Source organism: Carcharodon carcharias, chromosome 14 (genome assembly GCF_017639515.1).
Source record: "Carcharodon carcharias isolate sCarCar2 chromosome 14, sCarCar2.pri, whole genome shotgun sequence".
NCBI lineage: Eukaryota > Metazoa > Chordata > Chondrichthyes > Lamniformes > Lamnidae > Carcharodon > Carcharodon carcharias.
In genome coordinates this window covers 136044379-136072363 of record NC_054480.1, presented here as the reverse complement: position 1 = coordinate 136072363, position 27985 = coordinate 136044379, and the positions used below count along the sequence as shown (strand labels likewise).

General features: G+C 41.4%; 2 protein-coding genes across 4 annotated transcripts in view; one reads left to right on the top strand and one right to left on the bottom strand.

Moving 5' to 3' along the window:
- Window positions 1–5971, top strand: part of LOC121286813 (guanine nucleotide-binding protein G(q) subunit alpha) — a 120093-nt gene extending 114122 nt beyond the window's left edge. For both annotated transcript variants that reach the window (XM_041203859.1, XM_041203861.1), the window contains exon 7: window positions 158–5971. In XM_041203859.1, the coding sequence (XP_041059793.1) occupies window positions 158–348 (191 nt within the window). In that variant the 3' untranslated portion in view covers window positions 349–5971. The remainder of the gene's footprint in view (window positions 1–157) is intronic.
- A 121-nt stretch (window positions 5972–6092) lies between these two features.
- LOC121286949 (guanine nucleotide-binding protein subunit alpha-11-like) overlaps window positions 6093–27985 on the bottom strand; it is a 55655-nt gene continuing 33762 nt past the window's right edge. Inside the window, exon 8 of one of the 2 annotated variants that reach the window (XR_005945123.1) lies at window positions 6093–8378. The gene's annotated coding sequence lies outside the window, so the exon portion shown is untranslated. Of the gene's footprint in view, window positions 8379–10161; window positions 10377–27985 lie in introns of those variants that run through there. The other variant, XR_005945122.1, reaches the window with a different exon arrangement.

Below are 27985 nucleotides of genomic sequence, written 5' to 3'. Positions count from 1 at the left end.
TAAGATGGCATTGCTCAACATTATTAAGAAATTACTGGTTGCTTCTTGGGTATTACAATGTTCAATATATTGTATTTTAGAGCAATACAACCTGCTTGCCTTGATAAGCTAGTGAACAAAAAAAAGACAGTTGCCATTTTGTACATGTGTTTTATAGGTCCACAGAGAGATGCACAAGCTGCTCGAGAATTCATTCTGAAGATGTTTGTTGACCTGAACCCAGATAGTGACAAAATCATCTACTCTCACTTCACATGTGCCACAGACACAGAGAACATACGTTTCGTCTTTGCGGCTGTCAAAGATACAATTCTACAGCTGAACCTGAAGGAGTACAATTTGGTCTGACCAGACCAAAGAAAAGGAAAAAAGAAAATTTAAACCATAATGACCGCAATTGTTATGATCTGTGAAGTTTGCAAACTGCTAATTGTCATCATGGATTCTTGTCTGTGTGTGTCCACGGAGTTGTAGCTTCTTTTAAAACAAAAATGGTTTTATTCAATGCAGGGTCGGGGAGGGGCAGGGGGACACATTTTTAATGTGCATCTTTTTGGGTGCCAATCTACATTTCCATTTTTTTCAAATATCACTTAATAACTAGCTGTATAACAGATAGTTGGCTTGAGCTACAACCTCATTAATGCTTGTTCAAATGAAGAATAGCAGGTGTTCTTCCACTTGCCAAATCAAAATGCAATGCCATTCCCTCTCTATGCTCTTTCAGTTATGCTGGCCTTCTGTCTGATCACAGATAAGCTCTGTGGTGCACAGTGGTGATGTTTCAGGACTCTGTCTGACAGAAACCAAGCCATCACTTGCATAATTGATGTACTGTTTCTGGTTTATTTGGTTTTTTTTCTGATCAATGAGAAAGTATTGATACTGTGATTTATTTTTTGATTTTTTAAAATAAATTATTGATGTTATACATATAGTTTGCTACTTGCTGTATTTCAGCCATGGACTACAAAGATGGGAGCTCACTAAGCAATAGCAGGTTGAGCAAATATCATGAGGAGAGGGTGGGGTGTGGGTGGGGGGTGGGGGGGATTTGCTCAAGTACTTAGAAACCTGAGATGTGGAAATAATGATTACTTGGCAAACAAATGAAGCCAAATCTAGTATAAAGAAATAAGTGTATTTATCTAATTTATGGACCAGTATACTTAGGCTTGATTTCAGATTAGAATGTTTCTGTATGAGTTGGTTTACAGATACTCAGCTGTTGCCAAACTTTGATTTTTTTTACTGCTGTACACTACAATGGCAAGTTATGACATTTTTTTAGGATGACTTGCTAAACTAAAGTACATTGACAGTTTATGCTAATTTTATTCAGATGAGGGGTTTTAACCTTGAAAGTTTTTAATAGCAGGATAGTTTTATGCAGTCAGGTACTTTTACAGATTTTTAAAAAAAAAATATAGGTATGATATCAGGCCTGTTTGAAAAGAAAACCTCCGTCTGTGTTTTATAGGAATGCAGGTGCCAAGAAAGTTGCACTACACAGCTCTTAATTTGTGTGACTTCGACATACAAAGGTGAAAGGATGGCTTTTATAAATGCTGCACAGTGCCATAAATATACTGTATGTTGAAAAGTTTTGACCTCGCCAAATGATTTCGGAACAACTTTGTATTGTTAAAAGTTGAAGACTCCCACATTGGTGACTTACACATTGTGGTAAAGCAGAAATGGCATGTTTAGAAAAAGCTGATATCTGCACTTTTCTGTTTCTTCAATGTAGTCAGAGATATGTATTTTCCTGCATTCAAATCATCATGCTGCTACCCACTCAGTATACTCAGTAACTTTCCTTGATGATGCCTTTTTGATTTTAGCTGCTGATTTCACCAGCAGGAAGTGCCCTGTCATTTGTTCTAGACATTTTCCAACAAAAAGGCTCTATATCCAAAATTGTCATTGTTGATTTAATACTAAATGGATCTTCTCACACTAAGACAACTGGGTTACATTAAACAGACTAGAATGAGTTAGAGCAGCAATTGTTATAAAATGCAGCATTTCACATTTTATTATTTGACTATAATAAATGCCTTTCAAGTGTCACTATTCAAAATTATAACTTTAGCTAATTGACTTTTGTTGCATTTTGTAATGATGGAATACCAGGCAGATAATTCATAACTAAGTAATCTTAATTTGATTGTAGGCAATATTTCAAACGTGGTTGAAATTGTAATTTGGTCAGCTGTGAATTTGGTATAATGAAATGTAATGGTGAGAATTGTACTTTGGTCCCAAAATGATGTCATGTCTACGCAATAGTTTATTCATAATATGTTGTAGTAAGAGCGGACTGTAGATGCTAAAAATTTTGATTGGCGGAGCTGTGTTTCTTCACCCCAAACATTAATTCATTTTTATTAAAAAATGATTAACATACTTGACTTTCAAAAATCTAGTGAACTCTGTTGTGTGGCGTTTATATTACAAATTATCTTTGAGCAGTTTGATTTCATCTTCAGTTATAGTCCCTATAAATTCAATCTCCTTTCTGAAATGGACTTTTAAAATTAGCAGTTTGCCATAGATGAGTAGGTATGTAAAAAGTATAAATGGGGCATCATTTGCATTAACATACCCTGTCAGGTTTTGTGCTCTTACCCTAGGGAAATCTAAGGAATCTGAAAAGTCCAAAATTAAATTGAGTTCTTCTCAAGAGTTCTTACATTTGGGTATGATACCTGTCATATATATTTGACTTCATTTAAAATACCTTCAGTGTCAGGCAAGGCTGATATTTGAAGAAGAATTATGATTGTTTTTGCTAAGTTTTAATTTATTTCTGGTCTACTTAGGCTGCTGTTAAAACAGCCAAATATTCTGTACACTACAAATCATTATTAAACACTCCAATATCCTGCAAAAAATTCTTGTTTCTACAATAAACTAAATGCCATTGTTCTAATGAACCAATATGGTAATGTGGCATGAGGTTTTCTTAACTCATAAGTTTACATGAAAGACCTTGGGAGTTTGGACAGGACTAGAATGCGTGAATACTTCAGTTTGCTCAGTGAGAGAAAAAGAACCATATACTTCTTAAGAAAATTGACTTGAGAGAAAAGGGGAAGTCTATCGGTGTTGAATTCTACCGCAGTGAAGTAAAGCAGAGAGTGCCTTACCTAATCCTAAACTGAATTATTGTCAGTAATGTGCACACTTGAGTTTTATTCTATAGGGCTAGAACAAAGATTGTTAGTCAGCTATTGATTCTTCCTCTATTACCCTTGTCTTTCACACTTGTAAGTTTAACAATCCAAGAATTGATGTTTAACTGCAAGATATATGTGCGCTTCAGGAGAGGAGTGGAACCAAAATGTCATGAAATCTTCATAAAGGCAGGGGATGTGGGAATGTTACAACTCCTAGTACAGATTCGGGGAAAGCTGGGTTTGCTGAATAAAACTTCAAAATTGATCAAATATTGTTATCCTGACAATAACAATTGTCTAAAACTTGTCGTAAAATTTTTGCTTGAAAGCATGTGATATGATTTAGTTGCAGCTAAATCGGATGCATTTTGGAATATGCATGCCTTCATTTGGGAATACTATGTAGATCTTTGTCCACATGTTACCTGTATCTACTTTTACAGCTGAAGTTATTTTTACAGAATTTAATATAGAAGGAGCTCATTCGCCCCATTATGTCCTTTCCAGTAGTAGCAATCCTGTTACCCATTCAGTAGGAATGATTTAATTAGCCAAAAATGAATAACCTCTGTATAATGCATATTATATATTTATCTTTTCCTGAATGCCATTGGACAAATTGGAACTTACAGTGAATAATACTGCTTCAGATCACTTAGTGTGTCTGAAGTTCTCCTCCAAGCCACTCACCATCCTGACTTGGAAATATATCACTGTTGCTGGGTCAAAATCCTGGACCTCCCTCACTAACGCCACAGTGGGTGTACTTACACTACGTGGACTGCAGTGGTTCAAGAATGTAGCTCATCACCACCGCCACAAGGGCATTTAGGGCTGGGCAATAAATGCTGGCCTAGCCAGCGACACCCACATCCCATGAATGAATTTTTTTAAAAGTTCTTAACTTTTCAATATCTAATTTTTCAGAGAGAATAGAATTTTTGCCTAATTAGGTATTCATTTCAGAGAGAGAAAGTTAACAAAATTCTGGAACTGAACTTCCTGTGTGCATACAGTTATCAAATGTAACACTATTTTGTTTTAATCTCATGGGGAGACAGCATTATTCCTGAATGATCTCATTTTTAAATTACACTAAGCAATTTTCTACTGTGAGCTGTTGCCGATCTTTTAGTTGAAAGTAGCTGACCAACTTCTCCCCAAGTCCCTTCGAAAGGAAAAACTGACTTTTTAAAAATAGTTTTGTTTACAGTAGTTGTGGATTTCATGGATAGCTGCAGAGTGTATAGCTTTTGCACATGCTACCCATCTTTAGCCAGGAATAGTCAGTCGAAGACCACATATGTTATATCACAGTGGAAATTCAAATCTAACGTTTTCAAATGTAAACAAAGCATCAATTTTCACTACTAATATTTGACAAAATAAGTATAGCTTGTTTTAACCTAAAAGCCAGCCAGCCTATGTAAATAATAGTTTGATTCACTTTATACCCTCTGCCATCCAGAGTTTCCAAGGAAAAAGTTCCTTTCACTTTGGATTTTTAAAAATAAAACACAAATTTTAAACTAACTGGGTGATCCATATTGGGCCCTGAGTTCTGTGCAGTTTTCAGCATGTTATGCAAATCTTGCATGCATGATGTTCAGAGCATGGACCCATAGTCAGAAAAGATTATACAATGCATGGTGTTGGGATTCCAATTTACACTTTTTGCACATTTACTTTTGTGAATATGGGTCCCTGTGTGAGAAGAAATTATTTACCAAATTGAGGGCGGTAGGTAGTTTTAACTTTTACCCAGATTTGCAAAAAATTGTATAAAATGTATGTAGCATATGCTTGCATAATATAGGAAACTAAAAATGGGAAAATATCTCTTTTGTATTGTATTTAAACCAGGGGACCAAGCTTCTGTCAGGAATCCTATTTTAATTTCAGTTTTATTCCTTGTGGAGGACTAGAAAGCTTCTTGATTTTTAAAATATATATATATTATTGGCATATTAGCAATTGCATTATAGTAGTAATCTTCCTAGCTATCTGTTCTACAGTATTGAGAGCTGTCTAGGCTATTTTTCCACATCGCTTTCACTATCACGAGCTCCTGCTTTTGCCAGTTTTCTGCAAATATTTCGGGAAAGCTGATGGGAAATAGGGGATTGAGTTGGCATGCTAACCTGAATCTACCATTGTTGCTTACTTTTTGCATATTTGATAGCTTAGATTATGTGGTGGTGGAAACATTTTGTGCTATATGTATAACAATGATGCAGATGGACAAATGTTAAAGGATTGGGACTACGTGTTAACATTTGTCACTACATTAAAATCAGCTATGTAAATGTTTGTTTCTTGATTCAGATGCAGTTTATTGGACTAATTAGATTTATTGGCTTTTTAACACAAGATAAACCTAAAGGATGCAACTTATGGACCCTATTTTACAGTTAATTTGGCTATGGTTTTTTGAAATCTTAATTTCTTTTATGTTGTCTGCCTTGTTGCAATGTTATTTGCCAAAGAAGCATTTTTATAACTAAAATGCCATGGATAAATAATTACTGCTGGAAAAAAATCATTTGTTTAGTCATCTTTAAGCACTAGTCAATCTTCCTTCCCCCCACCTCCAAGTTCCAGCAAGAGTAATGAATTCAGCGAGCTTGAATCAGTTTCCATGTTTAATTCATGTGCATGAAGTTGTGCTTACAAGTTTTAAATAATAAATGAATGTTTCACAATGTGAACTTGATGGTAATGTTTATAATGCAACATTTGTTCTGTAAAAAGGTATTTACAAATAAAGTGCCAAAAGGTCTTTTTGAAAAGGGGTTGCCAACTTTTTATCAGAGCACTGCATCTGAGCATTTGAACATTAACCTGAACCTGGAATTTCTTATTTTCCTATTGTATGCTATAATTGTGGGGGGGGGGGGGGGGGGGGGGGGCGGTTTCCAAACAAAGGTCCAGCATTATTCTCCGGATAGTGTGAATCAGGTTGACTTCTTTGTAGCTCATGGTGACTCACAATGGGAAGTTTTGGCGCAATCTTTTAAGAAAGTGCGAAGTCCACGGTCTCGCATAGAGAAGGTATGTAGTATAGGAGAGGAGATGAAAGTTCCTGGTGAGGATGGGGGAGAGCAACTTCTAATTTGTGCTTCTAATTTACCAATTGTCATCTTTCCATTAAGTTTTCTTTGTGGTAGTCTTGTTTTTCCCTCTTTTCTATTTCTCTACATTCCTACATTCTGTTTCTCTTTCCAGCTAGGTTATTGGATTTATCATTTGTTTCTGTTTAGTAACAGCTATAAATTGGGGGTCTTGCTATCCTAACATAAGGACGTTAAGAATGCTCTATTTATGTTAGCGGTTCAATATTGTTCCACTGGAAACCTTTGTTTTATTGTGGATACTAAGATAACCTGTTTTCTAATTGTATTTTCTTGCTATGTCGGAAAGGGAACAGTGCTAAATGCATGTGACAGCATTCCAACAGGTTTGCCGGCTATAAGTAGAGGCACAGGTAGCTTAAATGTAGAAGAGCAAGTCAGGGCTGAAAGAGGTAGAGATTGGGGCTGTTTAGTGAATGCCACTGTAATAGATACAGCTTTTGAGGAAGCAAAACATGTAGATTATCTTAATTAACAATGTTGTATCTGTCTGCACACCTTTGCACTATGAAGTTGAAAAGCTAACAGTTGTGTATCATTTTGGTTAGCCATTGGGAAAGGGGTGGGCGGGAGAGATTATCTAATGAACCATCTCTGTTTTTAATGGAGAAGGTGGCCTTTATAGCTACTGCAGAGCCACAACTTGGTAAGTTTCCAAATTGTATTGCTCAATGGTGACAGCAACTAGGGCAACAGGAAGATTTAAATCTTCATAGCTATATATTGCCAAGTCAGCAGATAAAGCTCATAGGCATTGTTGCCATACAGGTATTTGAGTGGGAGGGAGACTTTGGAAGCAACAATTTTTGACTTTGCCTAAACACAGTAATTCATAAAGAAGCATTCTTGCTGTAATTATGGTACTAAAAGCTCCATGTGGAAAAATAAGCCTGTTCAGTTATTTGGGACTAATGCATTTTGAGCTGAAAAGTCATCTTAGGCTTCAATAAGGTTGTGTATAGAATGAATATTATACCTCTGTAGATGTCCTGGCTTCATGCAAAGTAATTGTTCTGTCATAGGTCTGGGTTGTTAACATTTTAGTATTCATTTGGTGGAATATTCAAACTTCATATTTTGTTGTGTATTTCTATGCTTGTAACTTTTTGAAGAAAATTGAAGCATGGCAGCCATCGGCAGTGGTGTATTGAACTAACATATGTATTACTGATCTTTCACAGATTTTTTTTTTTAAGTAAACCAAATGTAAATTATGTAGAATAATGAATTAAAGTGTGCCAAGTCCCTTCTTTGTAGTGCCAGACTCTCTACAAGTGCCAATGTGGTGGAAATTTAGGTTGGACTTGTATATTAGGTCCTGTTAAAAGGAAACTTTAAACTATTTAAGAGCTATAACTGCTGTTTTTAAATTGTGTCATTTTAATGCATGTATTGTTGTTTGGGGAGGGGCATAGTTTTTGAAACATAAAAGAAATCTTGTATAATAATTACCCAAGAAGGGTCTTACTGGTTATTAATACAGTATTTTTCGGCCATAATTTTGTAATAGTTTAATTTGACCTCTGTTGCTTGACCCTCATGGAAACATGGACTTGATTTTCATATCCTTATCCTGAAATTCTCTGTTTGAAATTGGAATAAATTTTGTTCCTATATATTGCTTGTAATTTGTCATTATTTTACTGCAAAACAGAGTGTGCAATCATGTCAGCACTTGCTGACCAAAAAGTCAAAGACCTCATTACAGTGCTCATCATGCCTGAGATCACAAAATGCTATAAAGTGTGGTGCGTGTTTCTGTGGGCACAAAGGTTGATTTTATTGAAAATTCTTTTCCTAAAGTAGGATCAGTTGTGCGTATTTACTACTTTATACTGCAATTAGATATCTCAGTGACAACTCCCATCTTGTTATAATTGTCTTAGTTATTAAAAGAAGAATGGGTGTAGACATTGTTTTGAATGTTCCCACTGGTGAACCGCTTTCTCAAAGCTTTTGGCCATCTCTATCATTAGAATGCTTCATCTTGCTCAAAAATCTCTTTCCCATCCTCCAGTTTCCCATCCTCCAGTTTCAAAGATGGCTTGTTGTCTCTTTTTACTCCCTGAAATAAACAAGTATGATTTGGTAAACAAAATCAGTTTTGAAGATACTTGAGCTCAGTTGGGGATAAAATTGAATTGCACATTTGAGCTATACTGCTTATGATGTATGTGACACAATTTAAACAAAGCATCTGTTTTAATTGGGAAGTTACTGCTGTAATTAACTTTAAACATCTGATGAATACTTCTACTGTTCTGCAGTGATTTTTTCATGGTTTTTTTTTTTAAAATTTACCTAGCTGGCTAACTCATTTTAATAAGGTCTGTAGCTGTTCTGTGATGGAGTTTCTTCTGGAGATTTCAAATTTCTGCTGCATTTTTGGCACAGCATTTTACAAAATTCCCTGGACTTAAAAGTAAGACTAAAAAATATCCTGAAATATCAGTGGTGGATACATTTGATTAATTGTTCATAACTCGAGGGCCATACAATGCAACTTAACATGAAATCACAGCAAAGGTGAAATTGAAAGAGAATTGGGAGTGTATTTAAGACCGAGATAGATAGATAGGTTCTTGATTGGTAAGGGGATCAAAGGTTACGGGGACAAGGCGGGAGAATGGGGTTGAGAAACTTATCAGCCATGATTGAATGGTGGACCAGATTCAATGGGCCAAATGGCCTAATTTCTGCTCCTGTGTCTTATGCAATAGATTTTGTACTCACTGGAGCAACAATCAACAAAGCAAATGGAGCACTGCATGGCTGGACAATAGCCAAAAGAAAGTACAGGTGATCAAGCTGGATCTTGAGTGTCCAGTTTATAACACAAATGTGCTAGGGAAATAAGCTGTGGAGGGTTTGCAGTGCAGAGAATAGGAGGCTGGTGGGCAATTGGATGGTCAGTCACCTAGTGGGAGTAAGGTCAAGAGAAATAGAGATGGGTCTTTTGACAAGATGAGCTCGGGAAGACAGGCAAGAAATTAGAGAAAGGGCGATTAGGAATGGGCAATAAATGCTTGTTAAGCCAGCAATACACTCATCCCATAAATGAATGGGGAAAAAAATGTTGAGGGCTAGGCAAAGGAGGAGCTTTTGGGGATCTTTGGCTTGCTGGACTTAGGCAATTGGATGGTCTCTGTCTTGATGAGAGAAATCCATGAATTTCTTGCACTTGGGACTTGAGGATGGAGGAGTGGAGTTTAAGGAAACAGCTTACGGTAGAGAAAAGGAAGTCGGGAGTTGCCTTTACATTCTGAGATGATCCTGGAATAGGAGGCACTTTTGCAGACAAGAATAGGACTTGATAGTAATTTATATGGTCCAGTCATCAGAACCTTATTAATCTCATGCATTCTGATGAAAGGTCAGAGACCTGAAACATTAACTCTTTTTTCTCCATAGATGCTCCTGATCTGCTGAGTATTTCCAGCATTTTCTGTATTTATTCGTAACCTTTTGTAATGTTCAGGTGTTCCTAATTCAATTCGGCCAACAAACGGACAATTAGAGGACTGAGTACAGGCTCAGTTGGAGAGCCTGGAGATAAAGGTGTGCAGAGCTGGAGAGCAATGGGAGTGTTGGCAGGCAGCATGTCCTAAAGAATAGCCCTCAGTCGGAAAGCCTGGAAATGAGGAAGCGCAAGTGTCAGGGAGAGGTTAAAAAAAATTCCTAAAGTGACACAATACAGTGGAAGGAGTTGATTTTGTTTTTTTTTGGCTAAATATGTTTTAAGAAAATTGAAAACGAAGAATATGTTCTGTAACAGGTGTGGAAGAGATTGCAGGTAGCAATCTGGTTAGTAGCACCTCTTTTAAAATGTGCCATGAGATTATTAAATCCCAGCTGTAGGATTGAGAGGTATCGACAGGAATAAAAATCATGACTTCCATAAATTGTGGTGACTGCCTCTGAAATTCCTTTGGCCTCTTCATGTTTTCTTGCTCTTTTCTTTGCTGTTTTTCCCTTGGTGGTTCTTGCATCATCAGATTGTGGATCACAGGAAAGCAGCATTTATATTGGCAAGACAAAAACAAATACTGCAGATACTGGAAATCTGAAATAAAACAGTGTACTCAGATTAAGCAGTATCTGTGCAGAATGAGTGACACAACTTTGATACTGTTGTAAAGAGGAGTGACCAACTTCATTGTTCCGATTAAGCCAAGAGGGCGTGTAAAAGATGGTATATTTGAATTCATTATACATCATTAATGATAGAATAGTTATCATAAGGTGTTATGTTTACTTGTACAAAAAATTATCTTTCTTGTAATTGTTCGTTTCTTGAGTGTTTATGGCCTGCCCCCATACAATTTCCACACTCCACCCAAAATGTTTGCCCATTCCTGCTGTGTACAAAAGTCAACTAACCACCCTTGTGTATTCCTTTCATGCCTATTTTTCATGTGCCTTTGCCTGTTTGAAGATACATTCACTGATTTTGATCACTTGTGTGAGATCGTTGAACCTTTTGGAGCACTGTTTCTCGGGGCTTGACTTCTGGCGTTGACCTTCTTGGTTATCTGCTCCCATTGCCTTCTGAGCAAGTGCCTAGAGAGCCTCCTGGCCCCATTCGGATACAGAACACAGCCTTCAGTGCAACATCAGAGTACCTTGGAGCACATGTTCTTCCCACACTCTGCCATTGATCTGGGAAACATTGAAGAGAGTCACTTCCTGCACAGCTTCCAGCACCTACTCGTGCTAAAATGCACTTCCCTTTAAAAGTGCAGACCAGCTTTAGGTTGTGCTGCTTATTCACTATGTTGGCCTTCAATTGCAACCAGCAAAACAGTTAGCAATGGCTGGAAGCTGAAATCATAAAGTTGGCATGCTGCCTGTATTGCAATCAATGGACACGGTTAATGACACATCATGATCCCCAGGGGCTATCGAATTTAGTCTCCACATTATCATACATTAGCCTGCAATTCTACAAAAAGAAATATTGCAGCCCTGTCACAAATGAATATATTATCAGCTATAACTCAGTTGGTACTGCTTCCACTTCTGAGTCAGCGAAATGTGAGTTCAAGTCCCATTCCAGAAACTTTAAACAACCTAGGCTGACACTGAAGGAGTACTGCAGTGTCAAAAGTACCGATGCAGATGAGACATCTGCCCCCTCAGGTAGCCGCAAAAGACCCCATGGCACTAATCAAAGAAGAACTGAAGTTCTCGCCAGTGTCCTGGCCAATATATATCCCTTAACCATTATCAGCAAAACAAAACAGATGATCTGGTCATCAGGTTGCTATTTATGAGATCCTGCTGCCTGCAAAATGGTTGTCACATTTCCTACATTACAACAGTGACTACAAAAGTAATTAATTGGCCGTACAAATTGTCCTGAGGTCATGAAAGGTGTGATATAAATGCAAGTCTTTCATTTTACATCAGCTGCCAGATGAACTGTTAAATTTTGCTGTATCTGTACTGGGTTTAGAATGTGCCATTTTACACTTCGACCCAGTGTTTAATCCTACCCAAAATAATAGGAATTTTTACTGTCAGCAGGTTTAGGTTGACCTCGATCCAATTCCTGTCTGTGGTTTCGCAATTCAAAAACTGTCCTCACTCTGTCACGAGTTCTCACAAACCTGAATTACCTGATCTGGACTCTGGCATTAACCCAATAAATGAAAATAGATTAGAGAATCTAGGCCATGAAGACTGCAGGAATACAGAGCAGAGCTCTCTGACATTACTGGCTAAATTAGACAGTTGGCGCATCGCCATAGCTTTACTTTGCCACACCACCTGACTTAGGAGAACCTGATGCAGTCGGTACCCATGACAGATGTTTCCTTGTGCCTCAATGTGCCCAAAGGACGGCTAAAAATGAAACATTGTTGGAAAACCGAGTGATATAGATGTAACTTTTTACTTTCATTGATCTGTTTAAACTTACTCAATGCTAGATGAGGTGATACTGCCATCTCTTGGTTGCACTTTAGATTTGTTAGTTATAAATGAAAGCAAGTGTTAGCTTCCTGGTGAACTAAGCTTGTTACATGTGAGTAGCATTGCCAAATCCACTTGGAGTCATTCCTGGAGGTTTGATTGTGTGACATTCCAACCCCATCTGATCATGTGACATCTGAAAATGTTATTACATCACTCCCCCCACCAGTGGAAACAATTTTTATTATTGTCTTACAGATATGTTCCCAAGTTTCACTCATTTCTTAACTGGCAATGCCTTGCAAGGCACCTCTCCCATTCGCCAAGCTACTGGCTCCTGATACTCCAGGGTCTGCAAAAAAACACTAGTCCCCAGGTCTACTCCATTCCTCGGTCACCCTCTTTCTATCCTCCTTGAGCCCCAGTCTTCTTACCCTCAGACCCTTCTTACCCTTCTCTATCCTACCAGACACTAATCCACCCTCTGTCCCTGAGTCCATTCCCCAGTTTCTCTCTCTCTCTCTCTCTCTCTCCCCATCCCTGATCTCCATTCCTCAGTTTCTCTCATGCCCCAAAAACCCATTTCCCAGTCAACCACTATCACTATTGCCCCATCCCACAACATCCATTCCACAGTCTCTCTCCCCTCTGAGTACTTGGCACCCCACCAGCCCCAACTATGGTAAACTAAAACAAAAAGTGCTGGAAAAACTCAGCAGGTCTGACAGCATCCGTGGAGAGAGAAAGACAGAGTTAACATTTCGAGTCCGTATCACTGTTCAATGGTAAACTGAGATGGGGAGGGACAAGAATTCTAGCATAAGTTGACAGGGAGGGGACTCTGCACACAGACCCTAATTCTGTAAATTCCTGCAGCTTTTTAGCCTCTGAGATCTCTGTGCTCCTCACAATTCTAGCCTCTTTCACATTGCCAATTTTAAGTGCCATGTTTTCAGCTCCCTAGGCCCTAAACTTCTTCACTTTGCTAACTTTCCCCTCTCCTTAAGATGCTCCTTAAAACCTATCTCTGACCAAGCTTTTAGTCACATGTACTGATACATCATGTGGCTCAGTGTCAAATTCATCCTGCACCCACCAGTTCGGCTTACCAGAAGCAGCCCTCGCATTACATATCCACTTCAGTGAAAGGCCTTGGGACGGTTTAATGTATTATGGGTGTTATATAAATGCAAGTTGTTATCGGACTATGCTTCTCGGAACTGGAGGAGGAAGAGTTCCCAAATGACAATAGGCCCCAATGTAAACAATTTCAAGGGTTTAGCAATAGTGTTAATACATATCCTAAATATCCAATTTCTCTGTAATAAAAAATGCCTGCAATTTTTGCTACTATATTCCATTAAATAACTGATGCACTGTTCAGTATGCCTACATCTAACATAGGCTAGATGGCTTATTGCTGTTCCTCAAACCTGTTTTACCACTTAATAACATCATGGTGGATTTGTTTAACTCCAACCATCCTTTTGTACCCTTGTCTAGCAAAAGCCTATCGACGTGATTTAAAATTGCTGATTGAGAAAATTGCTGATTTTGTGGGAGAAAGTTCTGGGCTTTTACCACAATTTGCATAAAGAATTGTTGTCTCCTGAATGACCTGTCTCTGATTTTAAGGTTATACATCCTTCTGCACTCCCCCACAAGTAAACATGGTTTTCCCCTTCTCTACCGTAATAATTCCTTTCAAAATCCTAAAAATCTCAATCAAATTACCCTTAACCTTCAATAATTTAGGGAGCATAAGGCTAGTGTATGAATCTTTCCTGATAATCTAACCTTCAGAATCCTGGTAACATCATGGGGAACCTGCACTCTTTTTATTCATTCCTGGGATTTGGACATCACTGGCAGGGCCAGCATTTATTGCCCATCCCTAATTGCCCTTGCGAGCTGAGTGCCTCGCTAGGCCATTTCAGAGGGCGTTTAAGAGTCAACCACATTGCTGTGGGCCTGGAGTCACATGTAGACCAGAACAGATAAAGACAGCAGATTTCCTTGCCTAAAGGAAATGAGTGAACCAAATGGGTTTGTACGACAATCAACAATGGTTTCACGGGGCAGAATTTTACGTTCCGCCGGTGGGCCTGTGCCCCAATCGGTTGGGCGTAAAATCGTGTGAGATGTGTGACATCGGGCGAACGCCCCGACATCACCCCACACACGAGCAATCTTCAGGTCGGCGGGTGTCTGAGCTGTGCCCGCCATCGATAAGAGGCTGCTTAAGGACATTTAAAAAGGCAATTTGTGACTTTATGCTGCCTGTGCGATTTCGTGCTCATCGCGCGGGCAAAACAGGAAGCCAGGCAGCCCACTTTTTACAGAACCTCCTCCAAGGGCAGGGTAAAAAGGGCCAGCAGCATTGCCATTGTGAGCAGTGAGGAGTTAGGAGGTAGTTTGCTGCTGGCTGCTTATTTGAACTTGACAGCTTTATCTCTGTCCTGAGCTTCATTCTTAGCATTTCCAGGCTTCATTTCAGGACTCACTGGTGTCTCCAATGTCCCCAGAGAATTTTGACCATGTGGACCCTTCCAGGTATCAGACAGCCTTCTGTAACCCTGGTAATGGGGATTGTGCTCTCTGCTGGTGGCACCTCCTCTGAGGAGGAAGAGAGGGGCAGCTTCTTGGGGAGAGGCACAGGCACAAGGGGCGCAGGGCCTGCAAGTAGTCCAAGGTGTAAGGGGCTGCAGAAAATGCCACTGCCCTGCTGCCAGGGTTTACAGGTGGAGATGCAGCTACCTCCCCAGGGAGACAGTGACTTCCATTTGTCATACGATTGGGCCTGAGATCACCACCAACTGTGTGGGTGGACACCCCAAGCCAGTGGCTCTGAAGGTCACAGTGGCCCTCAACTTCTATACCTCCGGCTCTTTCCAGGGGTCAGTGAAGGATCTTTGCGGAGTGTCACAATCAGCTGTCCGCACTTGCATCAAGCTGGTGACAGAAGCTCTGTCCAGGCAGGTAATGACATTTTTTTATTTCCGTATGGACAAGATCAGGAGGCTGAGCGAGCCAGAGGGTTTTCAGCAAATGCTGAGTTGCCCCACACCCAGGGTGCAATTGATTGCACACGTGACCATCAAGGCACCAGTGGGTCAGCTGGCTGCCTTCGTCAACAGGAGGGGCTTCCACTCGAACGTCCAAATAGTTTGTGACCACAAGATGCAGATTCTGCAAGTCTGTGCAAGGTACCCTGGCAGCTCCCATGACGCTTATATCCTTGGGTACTCCCAGGTGCCGAGACTATTCAGTGCTCCAGCCCGGCTGGATGGATGGCTGCTGGGTGACCAGGGCTATCCGTTGAAAAGGTGACTTATGCCACCTCTCCGCTACCCAAGAGCAGAGGCAGAGCAGCATTATAATAGGAGTCATGGCTCCACAGGGCAGTGATAGGACCATCGGTCTTATGAAGATGTGCTTCCGATGCCTGTATGTTTCAGGGGGAGCACTACAATACCCTCCAGAGCATGTGTAACTGATCGTGGTTGCATGCTGTGCTCTCCGCAATCTGGCACTGGCAAGGGGGGACCCACAGGTGGACGAGGATCTTGAGGAAGCTCCACAGGCCACAAAGGACAAATTCAGTAGTGAATCATAAAAAGAGCTTGGTGAGGAGAATGCTGAGGATGTGGAGACAGACCTCTGTATCCTTCAGAGAGGCAGGGACTCCAGGTATGCCTTGATCCAATGCTCCTTTTAACAGCTAGGCTATGAAAGATCTGCTTCCACCTCATGCCAGGGCTGCTGCCTCCATCCTGGATGTCTGAAATAATCCTTTCGTTGGCACCCAAAGTCCACTCAGAGCCCATGCAGTAAAATTTAGAGCTATTCTCATACAGCATTACATACTGGCCTACCCTGCACCAAAAAAAGGTGAAGCATACTCAGTTCATTAAGCCAAAAGCAAAATTTATGTAATTTTGACACTCTCAACAAATGAGAATTATTATACCCGGTGTTAATGCCCACACTAGTAAACAAATAAACGAAATGTGGCAGAACAGAAAATCACATGCGAACAGTCCCTTGTGCTCATGGTGCCTTAAACTTACATGTATGAGTGCTGTGTCGTGGTGTTTCCCCACCCCACCAAATCATTGGCAGCGGCATTGAAGGCAGCCTGCTGACTCTGCTGTCTTGTTGGACTTGATGACCTTGGAGGTCGTGCTCTGGCCAGTGGAGCCTGTGCTGGCCCCGCCTGGGAGGGATCAGCCAGTGCCATGGCTGGCATCTCCCCAATTATCACAGCCTCATCAGATGCCACGGTCACTGGCAAAAGGGCGGCGGAGCTGCTGCCCTCATCCAGAGCGCCCTGAGAGGAGCCCGCAGAGACGACAAGCAGGTTGTGCGCCAACGTGAGGTCACTCTGGACTTCCCTGCTCGCCAGTGATGGATGGACACCTGGCTGGAATTTCCCACATGGACACTGACCACCTGAGGTCATTTCCTGTGTGAAGGTTTGCAGTCTGAGCACAACCCCAGGAACCCCCGATTCTGTTCCTGGAGCTGCCTCTCCATGAGTGTCACCACTTTCTCAATGGAGGAGGCAGTGCGCTCAGTGACGATGGACAATGCAATGCTCATGCACTGCATGGACTCCTCCACAACAGAAAGCTTGGCACGCATACCCTCATGGATATCCACCAGATCCTCCCACACATCCCGCTGGACATTTAGCATCTGCCGTCTAATGGATGACTCCAGAGGCTCATCATCTACCTGTGACTCAGCGTCATCCTGCTCTCCGGCGCCCTGGGCACTCTTTGCTTCTGCCTGATCCTCAAGTAAGTGTAAAGTGCCCTCTGCTGTGCACCAACATTCTAGCCGACGATCTAACGCCCATAGAGTTGCTGGTATCTACGCAGGTGTCTGGTTCAGAGAGTGGGTGTGATGCAGGTGCACCTGAAGCCCGGCAGTACTCTGGTGTCAGGGGTGGCTCTTCAGGGTCCTCCATATGAGTGCGTGCTGGCAAATCTAAGGGCGAAGAAGGATACATCATTAGTTTAAGTCATCACACTGTCACTGTGCATGCCAGGTGCCCTGGTGAGACAATGGAGATCTGCATCACGGTGCCATCATCTTTCAATGGTCAATGGGGACTCCAGGTTTCAGGCTTCCATTAATGATGAGACTACACAAGAATGTTTGCACAATCCGACATGTTCACCTCTGTGCACTGCACTCTTACCTTCGTCAGAGACCCCTGCCTCACCACGACCAGCTGATCGAGGGGAGTGGGTGGCGCCACTCCAGCTCCAAAAGCGTCCATTTCAAATCTCATCTTGATTAGAAAGTTTGGACCCCCACCTGTCTTTGACCTCTCTATGTTCTCGTGAAATGACAGAGGAGCATGGATTAGACCACTCTCTACCTGCAGCGCCATTGCAGCCTGGCCAACCCCACCCGAGGAACACCTTGTTGGGCGCATCCAAGTCGTGGTCTTCAAGCTGCAAGGCACTCAGTCCAAGCAGCCTGGTCTCAGCCCCTTGGCCAGCTCTGACATCATTGACAGTTAGCACTTAGACTCTAAGACCCCGCAGCTCCACGGGGGGACAGCCACCCATAAGACCATAAGACATAGGAGCAGAAGTAGGCCATTTGGCCCATCATGCCTGCTCCACCCTTCCAATGAGATCATGTCTGATCTGATAACCCTCAATTCCACTTTCCTGCCTTTTCCCCATAACCCTTGATTCCCTTACTGATTAAAAATCTGTCTATCTCAGCCTTGAATATACTTAATGACCCAGCATCTACAGCTCTCTGTGGTAAAGAATTCCACGGATTCACTACCCTCTGGGAGAAGAAATTCCTCCTCATCTCTGTCTTAAATGGGTGACCCCTTACTGTGAGATTATGCCCCCTGGTCCTAGATTTTCCCACAAGGGGAAACAACCTCTCAGCATCTACCCTGTCAAGCCCCCCAAGAATCTTACATGTTTCAATAAGGTCACCTCTCATTCTTCTAAACTCCAATGAATACAGGCCCAATCTACTCAACCTCTCCTCATAAGAGAATCTACCACCCTCCCCCCTCCCCCAACCCCCACCTATCCCCAGAATCAACCTAGTGAACCTTCTCTGGACTGCCTCCAATGCCAGGATATCTTTCCTTAGATAAGGGGTCTAAAACTGTTCACAGTATTCTAAGTGTAGTCTAACTAGTATCTTGTATACTTTTAGCAAGAGCTCCCTATTTTTATCCTCCATTCCCTTTGAAATAAAGGCCAACATCCATTTGCATTCCCTATTCCTGTTGAATTTGTATGCTAGCTTTATGGGTTTCAGCCCTTAACACCTCTCCACACTGATCCATGCGAACAGGGTACTCATCCTTTACAAGCGCAGCAGGTCATTGGACCTTTTGTGGCACAGCACCCATGTGCGCTTCACAACATTGGGGCTGCTGACCTCGGCTGGTGCGGTGGCCTCTACCTGCCCTCCCTGGGAACGAGGGTGTCCTGCCTGACACACACTACCTCCACCGTCCAAGAAACTGGGGCCAAGTGTCCACCTGAACTGCCCTTCTGCCTGACATCTCCGGCCGCTGGTGAGACCATTGCTCCAGTCTCCATACCAAAGGAAGGTTCCCCCCCCCACAACCCCGGTAGCTCTCTGAGAGCTGCCTCTGCCGATTTTAAACTGCCCGCCAGGTCGCCATTGGACGAGGTGTCCAACAGGCCCCCGCCCAGCCCTTACCGACCATTCGGAAGACGTGTTTCACGCTGGGCGGGTCCTAATTGGCCAGCCAGTGTGAAATCACAGTTGTGGGCCGATCAAGGTCGGGGGCCTGTTTCCCAACCGCTCCCGGGTCTGCCAATTGTGCGTGCCCAATGATGGAAAAATGCAGGCCCTGGTCGCCATTAGGCTTTTAATTCCGGATTTTTAAAAATTAAATACAAATTTCACCATCTGGCACGGCGAGATTCCCCTGGTTATCTGGATTACTAGCCCATGGCAACGCCACTACACCACTGCCTCCCAGCCTGCCTTTGATCTCCTTCCAAGGCCAAAATATCTGTTCTAAGGTGCAGTTCCAGAAATGAACACAGTATTCCAGCTGTGATCTTTGGCCTTTTGAGTTTTTCTGTACCCGACTACAGTTTAGACATCTTTGTACATGATCCCCAAAGCTTTCTGGACCTCCACTGTTTCTAGCTTTTCAACATTTAAATAAGCAGGTCTATCCCTTCTTTGGTCCAAAATGAATGACTCCACACTTACATTGAAATCCATCTGCCACAGGTTCACCCATTCGCTTAATCTAAAGTTGTAACAAGCTTGTGCCGAACTGCACCTTCAGTAATGCTGAGGTGACTGGCACTTGGTAGGCCTCAACCAAAATGCCAGGCATAAGTTTTGACTGTGTTCATCAGTGTAACACATGATGGTGAGTCACATGCTGTTTTACACTACCTGTGCACATACCAAGAAAAAAAATCATAAGGACATTAAAAAGTTTATTTCACTTGCCTTGAATATTTCACTTATTAGTAGTGAAAATATTGAAGATGGGGAAAAGACTGTGTGCTTTTCAATTGGCAGTGGAAAGCCTGTAGATGGACTAATGGTGGGATAAATGAGGGAGTGGTGGGGTAAAGTGAGAGGGGGTGGGATTATTTAAGGCAGGCGGTAATGTAATGAAACATTCATGATTTCGCTCAGCCAGAGTTGGTAACCCATTTGTGGATGGAAATTTGTCCTGGGAAATGCTTGCATTTTGGGAAGAGAGGAGCAAAAACTGGAAAAATAAATTCCCACTTTCCATGGTATGATTGCTGATGCTCTTGTTTGTAAAACAAAGATTTTTCTTGGTGTAGTTAGTACAGACTCCTCTCTGCCTCCAGCCAAGTATTAATTGCTGATATGTGTTGTTTGACATGCAGTCTTACCCTACAAAAGGCTACATTACTCTGCAACATCATGGGCTCTGTACTAAAGTGGGTCAATGGAGTTGACACCAAGGTCAGCCATGATCTAAATGAATGGCTTCAAGGGGCTGAATGGCTGCCTCCTGTTCCTATGTTCCTAGATGGTAAGTTAGACAAATTACTATATCTGTAATATATTAAATATCTTGCATATATGACACATTTCGGCTAACTGTCACACTTTCTTGATAATGCTGCATGATTCTGAAGAAGTCTTGACACCTCTCTTTCCCCCAACCACCGACCCCCCCCCCCCCTCCCCCCCCCACTGCCCTCAGCCTAATTACCTCTTCCAAATTGTTCCGCCTCCTGGGAGCAAGCACATCTTCCAGGTGTTTCCCCCGTAGTGGTAGGATTGCACACTGCCACTGGTTAAGTGGGGCAATTGTCCCACAATCTGCATACTCCAATGAGATCGATGGTGCTGCTCATCGGTGCAAACTATGCCACTGTAGCTGCCAGGATTGCAGACTCAATTATTTTTAAGCCTGAAATGTTTTATTACGGGTGGCTACTAAGCCCGAGTCACTTATAACATTTGAGAGAGAATTAGATAAAGGAAAACAATAATTAATGTTGAAAGAGGAGGAATATGAAATGAGAATAGATGGGCAAAATGCAGGAGATACTCAACAGTCCCGGCAGCATCTGTGGACAGAAAACCAGAGGTAACGTTTCAGGAGGTCATGACCTGAAACATTAACTCTGTTTTTACCCTCCGAAGATGCTACAAGGCCTGAGTATTTCCAGCGTTTTCCATTTTTATTTCAGATTTCCAGCATCTGCAGTAATTTGCTTGTGGATGAGATTAGGTAGCTAGGGATATAGGATGATAGAATTATACTGCAGAAAATGAGGCCATTCAGTCCATCATGCCTGTCCAGGCTATTTGAACAAGTCCCATTCCCCTGCCCTTTCCCCATACACCCATAATTTTCTTCTCCTTTCAAGTATTTATCTAATCCCCACCACCCCGCTCAGCAGTGTATTTCAGATAATCATGACTCACTTTGTGAGGGGAAGCAAAAAAAGTTCTCCTAATCTTCCATCTGGTTCTTTAGCAGATTTACTTAAAGTAATGTCCTCTGATTACCATCCTCCTGCCAGTGGAAACAGTCTGTGGCAATGCCACCATCTCCCTGCGTGAAAGTTAATTTCGAGCTGTGGTCTGCCAGGCGTAAAGTTCGTCTAGGGCGCCAAATACTCTTGCACTGGCCCTGCTTGTCAAACACGGTTGTCTAATTAAAATTGGGGAGGTGGTGGCATAGTGGTATTGTCACTGGACTAACGTTCCAGAGACCCAGGGTAATGGTCTGGGGACCCAGGTTCAAATCCAAAAATCTGGAATTAAAAGTCTAATAATGACCATGAAACCATTGTCGATTGTCATCAAAACCCATCGGGTTCACTAATGTCCTTAGGGAAGGAAATCTGCCACCCTTACCTGGTCTGGTCTGGCCTACATGTGACTCCAGGCCCACAGCAATGTAGTTGATTCTTAAATGCCCTGTGAACAAGGAATTAGGGATGGGCAATAAATGCTGGCCTAGCCAGTGATGCTCACATGCCAGGAACGAGTAAGAAAAATGATTAAATTGGGTTCTGCTGGTGTTATGTTTTACTATGGGGTCATTTTGATCGTGAACCAATTTAATGCTTAACTGTCAGCAGGTGAGTTGAGTACAATATACTGTGGATGCAGAGACTGGTATAAAATGATGTGCATGCTATTTATTTACGTAGACAACAGAGCACTAATATGATGAGTGCATCCCCAACCTGATCCTACTCTAGACTAACATTAACATGGTAGCCCACACTACACAGCTATTGAGTCTTACAGTCACATGGTCACTCGGCTCAAATTCTCTTAAAGGTGTATTACACCTCAGATTACCGCAGATGGCATTGAAAATTACAAGACCTTAAACTTAACAGTTCATCAAATTACAGCTTTCCGTTTATTTCTGGGTGTTTGCTATGTTACGTGATGCATGTTTTAGTGAGTTAATGGATGTTGAGGTCAAGGCAGTATGACATGATGCCCTGAAATCCTTGGAGAGTGGGCAGAGAGCTCAGCTGAACTAATGCAGACAGCTGAAAACGGCTCCAATCTAGAATAAAGAAAAGCCTGAACTTTACTGCAGCTTAGAACAAGCTGCAGTTAAATTTACAAAATTAGCATTTATCAACCCACTGTGGCCAAGTTTAGAAAAAGCTCACCAGTCGGCCAGTCTATGGCTCGTTTGAAGAGACATTTTATCTGATCAGAAATTAATCTTTAAATGACTGGCAATTTTGTTTTGGGTTGTAAATTCGAGAGTCAGCAGGTCACGAAGAATACAGGCCAAAAGAGTGGAGCAAAAATGCGATAACTCAGTTGTGCACTGGAGCCCTATCTGACACATGCAATTTCCTCTGACCAGTATATGTGTCTCGAGACGTTAAATATTTTTCTGTTAAGAATGACCCTCGATTACCTGAGCAAATTCCTGCATAATTTATCTGTCAAATTATCAACAGGAATTTATATTTCTGTATCACTTCTCACGTGCAAGAAAATGTCTCAAAGATGTTTCCAGGACAATGGGCAAAGAGTAGACATCAAGCTACAGAGGAGAAAAGGAGGACGGGAAGTGTAAGGATGGTCAAAGAGAAGAGCCTTAAGGATACTTTCGATGGCAGAGAGAAATGGTCTAGGGGAGAAATGGTCATAATGCCACTGAGACATCGTCACTGAAGGAGCAGTTAATGATGTTGAGGCGGAGGTAACACGGAATAGGTTGGAATTAGGGATGTGCTTGTTTGTGTGCAGGGATGTAGGGCTATAGAAAATTGTTGAGGTAAGTTATGGTCAGGCCATGATGGGATTTTGAGGTGAAGGAAGGAATCATTTTTTTGAATTGGTTTGCCAGTGGAGTTTGGTGAGGATGGGGCTCATGGACATGGATCCTTGGTGCAAGCGAGGACACAGACTGCAATGTTTTGGATCAGTTATAGTTTGTGGTGAGCAAGGCCAGCAGACAAAGCACTGGAGAAGACAATCTTTGAAGTAATAAAGGTATAGACAAGGGCTGCATCGGCAGAGGGTAGAGAGGTGGGCAAAGGAAGGCAAGCTATACAGAGGTGAAGGAAACCAACTTGAACATGGAGAGCAAGGGTGAAGCTGAACCCACAGTCAAGCAGTATACCAAGACTGTGTGTGTGTGTGTGTGTGTGTGTGTTAGCCTGATAGCCTGCGAAGTTGATGAAGTCAAAAGTGGTAGTTGTATGAAAGAGCTGTAGAAGATGGCTTCAGTTTTGGCCAGATTTAGCTGCAGGAGGTTTTGACTGATCCAGGTTTTAATGTCAACCAACACCTGCTTCAAATAACATTCAACCTTGAATGCAGCCGTCACCGTGCATCATTTCAGTGAAATGCAATGCATTATATGGGGCAGGAAGTACCAGCTAATGTCACCAAGACTTTCTGTCCTAAATGTTGAGCCTAAAGAACAAATCAATGAAGTGTATTTAGGTTTCCAGGATCATAATTAAGTCTTGCCAAGATAAAGATTCTTGTTTGAACTTGTTTTCGGATTCACATTCCAAGGTGGTTGGCACTTTAAATATTATAATGAAGCTACATGCCATACCCTTATTCCTCATTTAAAGTTTAACTGTGGTCGACTGGATTTCCCAGGCCGATTTATCTTTTACTGTGAAACCTAGGTGAAAGAATATAGTTTCTAAATGCAGAATATTATCAAGGATAAGAAGAGTAGGAAATAAGTAAATGAGGAACTAGCGATTAGGTCACCCCAAAGTTGGGTTTTAAATGTCCAAAAATTGAACGAGGAAGGGAGGACTGAGGGAAGTAATAGCTTCCGCAGTTTTGATGGCCTGGGAAAGAGTGAGTTAAAATAATTTATAAAATATTTGTGAACTACCAGAGCTTAATTTTCTTTTTTAAATGTGGGTTCTCTTAAATATATCACAGCATTCTTCATCCTATTTTTAACAAGTAATCCTGGTCTCCAATTATTATATGGTCTAAAAATCAATGATTCTCAGACAATAGAATTTTTGAAAGACACGATTCTTGCGTTGCATAGAAATGCATTTTAATCAATGAATGCTGTGAGGAAAATACATACAAAAGCAAATTTCACAATGTTATTTATTTAACCATATTTATGTAATGCATAGGTTATTATTTACAGATGTATGACATTACTACAGTGTACACCATCAAATTTTTACATGCACCAAACTTTTTCTGTGTTCCACTACAAGACGAGCTGCTTAAAATTCTATTGTAGATGGTACAGACTCGATTAAAGGAGCCAGACCTCATGATGAGGGGTTTGGGACCATTTCACAATCCAGGCTTTCCCATGCTGAGTCTGTGTCACAATAAATACATTATCTGCTGGCCTGAGACTCTCTCAATCGGTTATAAAAGTTTCAAAAAATTTTAAAAAGAACAGCAACCAATCAGGTACACTTTTAGCGTACCAGCAACTTGCTGGGTGATACAAGATGGAGGGGGATTCAGTAGCATCGATATTTTTGCTCATCACTTTAGTCAGGATCACTTCATGTTAAATTCCTTTATGTTATTCCTCTACCAGTTGTTAATTGCAACAACTTGCATTTATATTGTGCCTTCAATATAGTGAAGTTAATAGGTCAGGTTTTTTAAAATCATTTCGAAAATGTTCTACAGCACACTACAGTCTAAATATATCATCACATGGGGACCGGATAGATTCATAACTTGCCATCCACATTTAAAGCTGACATTGCAGATTGGCTGACTGATATAATAACCATCCAATTTTCAATGTCCCTGTGCTAAGGAAATGAAGACCTGCATTGTTTCTTGCTCCGAATCACTGTTCACTGATTTTTCTACTGGAAGTACGACTGCATGGATAATCAGGTAAGGATGGGACCTGGCAGGCTTGTGATGCCTCTGTGGTCAAATGGTCTGCAAACGTTGGCTGTCAAGGTTGACAAATGAACAACCTGGTTGAGGCAGTTCAAGAGCAGTTAGCGCAAATAGAACCATAGCTCAATAAGGGGTCAACACTTCAAGGAGCAGGTGGCAGAGGTGGAACATTGGTAATGAAGTAAGACCTACATACGAACAAAGGCCAGGCCCTTCGAGCCTGCTCTGCCATTTAATGGGATCATGGCTGATCTGATAGTAACCCGAAATCTGCATCCCATCTACCCCCAATAACCTATCACTCCCCTTACTTACCAAGAATCTGTCCACCTCTGCCTTAAGTATGTTCACAGACTCTGCTTCCACCACCTTTTCAGGAAGAGAGATCCAAAGACTCACAATCTTCTGAGTGAAAAAAAATTGCCTCATCTGTGTTTTAAACGGGCGACAGCCTGATTTTTAAACAGTGACCCCTAGTTCTAGATTTTTCCACAAGAGGAAACATCCTCTCCACATCAACCCTGTCAAGACCCCTCAGGGCCTTATATGTTTCAGTCAAGTCACCTACTCTCTCCTTCCTGTTAGCTAGCCAATCTTCTATCCAGGCCAATATATTACCCCCTACACCATGAGCTTTTATTTTCTGCAATAACCTTTGATGTGGCACTTTATCAAGTGCCTTCTGCAAATTTAAGTACAGCACATTCATCTGTTCCCCTTTATCCACAGCACATGTTACTTCCTCAAAGAACTCCAATAAGTTGGTTAAACATGATTTCCTTTTCACAAAACAATGTTGACTCTGCCGGATGACTGAACTTATCCAAGTGCCCTGCTATAACTTTAATAATAGCTTCTAACATTTTCCCTACAACAGATGTTAACTGGCCTGTAGTTTCCCACTTTCTGTCTCCCTCCCTTTTTGAACAATGGGGTTACATTTGCTATCTTCCAATCAAATGGGACCTTCCCTGAATCTAGGGAGTTTTGGAAAATTAAAACCAATGCATTAACTATCTTCTTTAAGACCCTTGTTTGGAGACAATCAGGATCCAGGCATTTGTCTACCCCCAGCCCCAACAATTTACTCAGTACCATTTCTCTGGTGACTAATTTTCCTGACTTCCTTCCTCACTTCCAATTCCTGGTTTATAGCTGCTTCTATGATATTCCTTGGATCCTTTATAGTGAAAACTGATGGAAAATATCTGTCCAATTCATCTGTCACCTCCTTGTTTTCCATTATCAATTCTCCATAGTCACTTTCTATAGGATCAATGGCCACTTTGTTAACTCTTCTCTTTTTTAAAACATTTAGAAAAACTCTTACTATCTGTTTTTATATTTCTGGCTAGCTTTCTCTCATACTCTAATTTTTCCCTCCTTATTAATCTTTTAGTCATTCTTTGCTGTTCCTTATGTTCTGCCCAATCTTCTAATTTGTCACCTGTCTTTGCACAATTATATGCTTTTTCTTTAAGTTTGATACTTTCTTTAACCTTTCTAGTTAACTATGGATGGTGTGTCTGTCCCTTGGTCTTTTTCTTACTCGTTGGAATGTATCTATTCTGTGCATTCTGAAATATCTCTTTAGAGGTGCAGTGGCTAATATTTATTGATCTATCCCTTGACCTAATTTTCTAATTCACTTTAGCCAGCACAGCTTTCATGCCTTCATAACTGCCCTTAATTAATTTTAAAAGCTTAGCCTCAGACCCACTCCTCTCTCCCTCAAACTGAATGTAAAATTCAATCATATTATGGTCGCAGCTACCTAGAGGCTCCTTCACTATGAGATCATTAATTACCCCCAACTCATTGCACAATACCAGGTCTTGTATAGCCTCCTGCCTGGTTGGCTCCAGAACATACTTTGTAAGAAACAATCGCAAAAACATTCAATGTACTTCTCATCTAAGATACTTTTGCCCATCTGACTTTTCCAGTCTATATGTAAATTAAAATCTCCCATGATTATCGCAGTGCCTTTCTGACAAGCTCCCATTATTTCATCCTTTATGCTCAACCCTACCATGTGCTTACTGTTAGGGGGCCTGTACATAACTCCCACAAGCAACTTCTTGCCTTTGCCATTTCTCATCTCTACTCAAGCCGTTTCCATATCCTGGTTTCCTGAACTTAGGTTATCCCTTTCTATTGTGCTAATACCATCATTAACAGCGCTACACCTCCACCTTTTCTTGCTTCCCGTCCTTCCTAAATATCCTGTGCCCTTCAATATTCAGGTCCCAATCCATGTCCTCCTGAGGGCCTTGTCTCCATAATGGCTATCAAATCATTGTTATTTATTTCTATGTGCGCTCACAGTTCATCTGTTTTGTTTTGAATGCTCCGTGCATTCAGATACAGAGCTTTTAGTTTTATCCTTTTATTCTTTTTATAACCTCTAGTCTGATCTGTTGATTTACTGTTAGATTTGTACTCTCTTTCCCTTCCTGTCATGGTCTGTTTTTCATTTCCCACAATAATACCTTTCTCTTTTGTCTTGTCTCTGCTCGTTGATTTACCATATTTTCCCAAATTTGATCCCTTGCACCCCCTATTTAGTTTTAAACTCTCTCTACATCCCTAGTTATGTGGCTCGAAAGAATACCAGTCCCAGCACAGTTCAGGTGTAGGCCATTCCAATGGTACTGGTGCTAGTGCCCCACAAACTGGAACCCACTTCTCCCACACCAGTCTTTCAACCACACATTCATCTCCCTAATCTGATTTGTCCTATGCCAATTTGCACGTGGCTCAGGTAGTAATCTAGAGATTATGACCTTTTGAGGTCTGTTTCTTAATTTGGTCCCTAGGTCCTCATACTGACTATGCAGAACCTCCTTCTTTGTCCTGCCTAGGTCATTGATACCT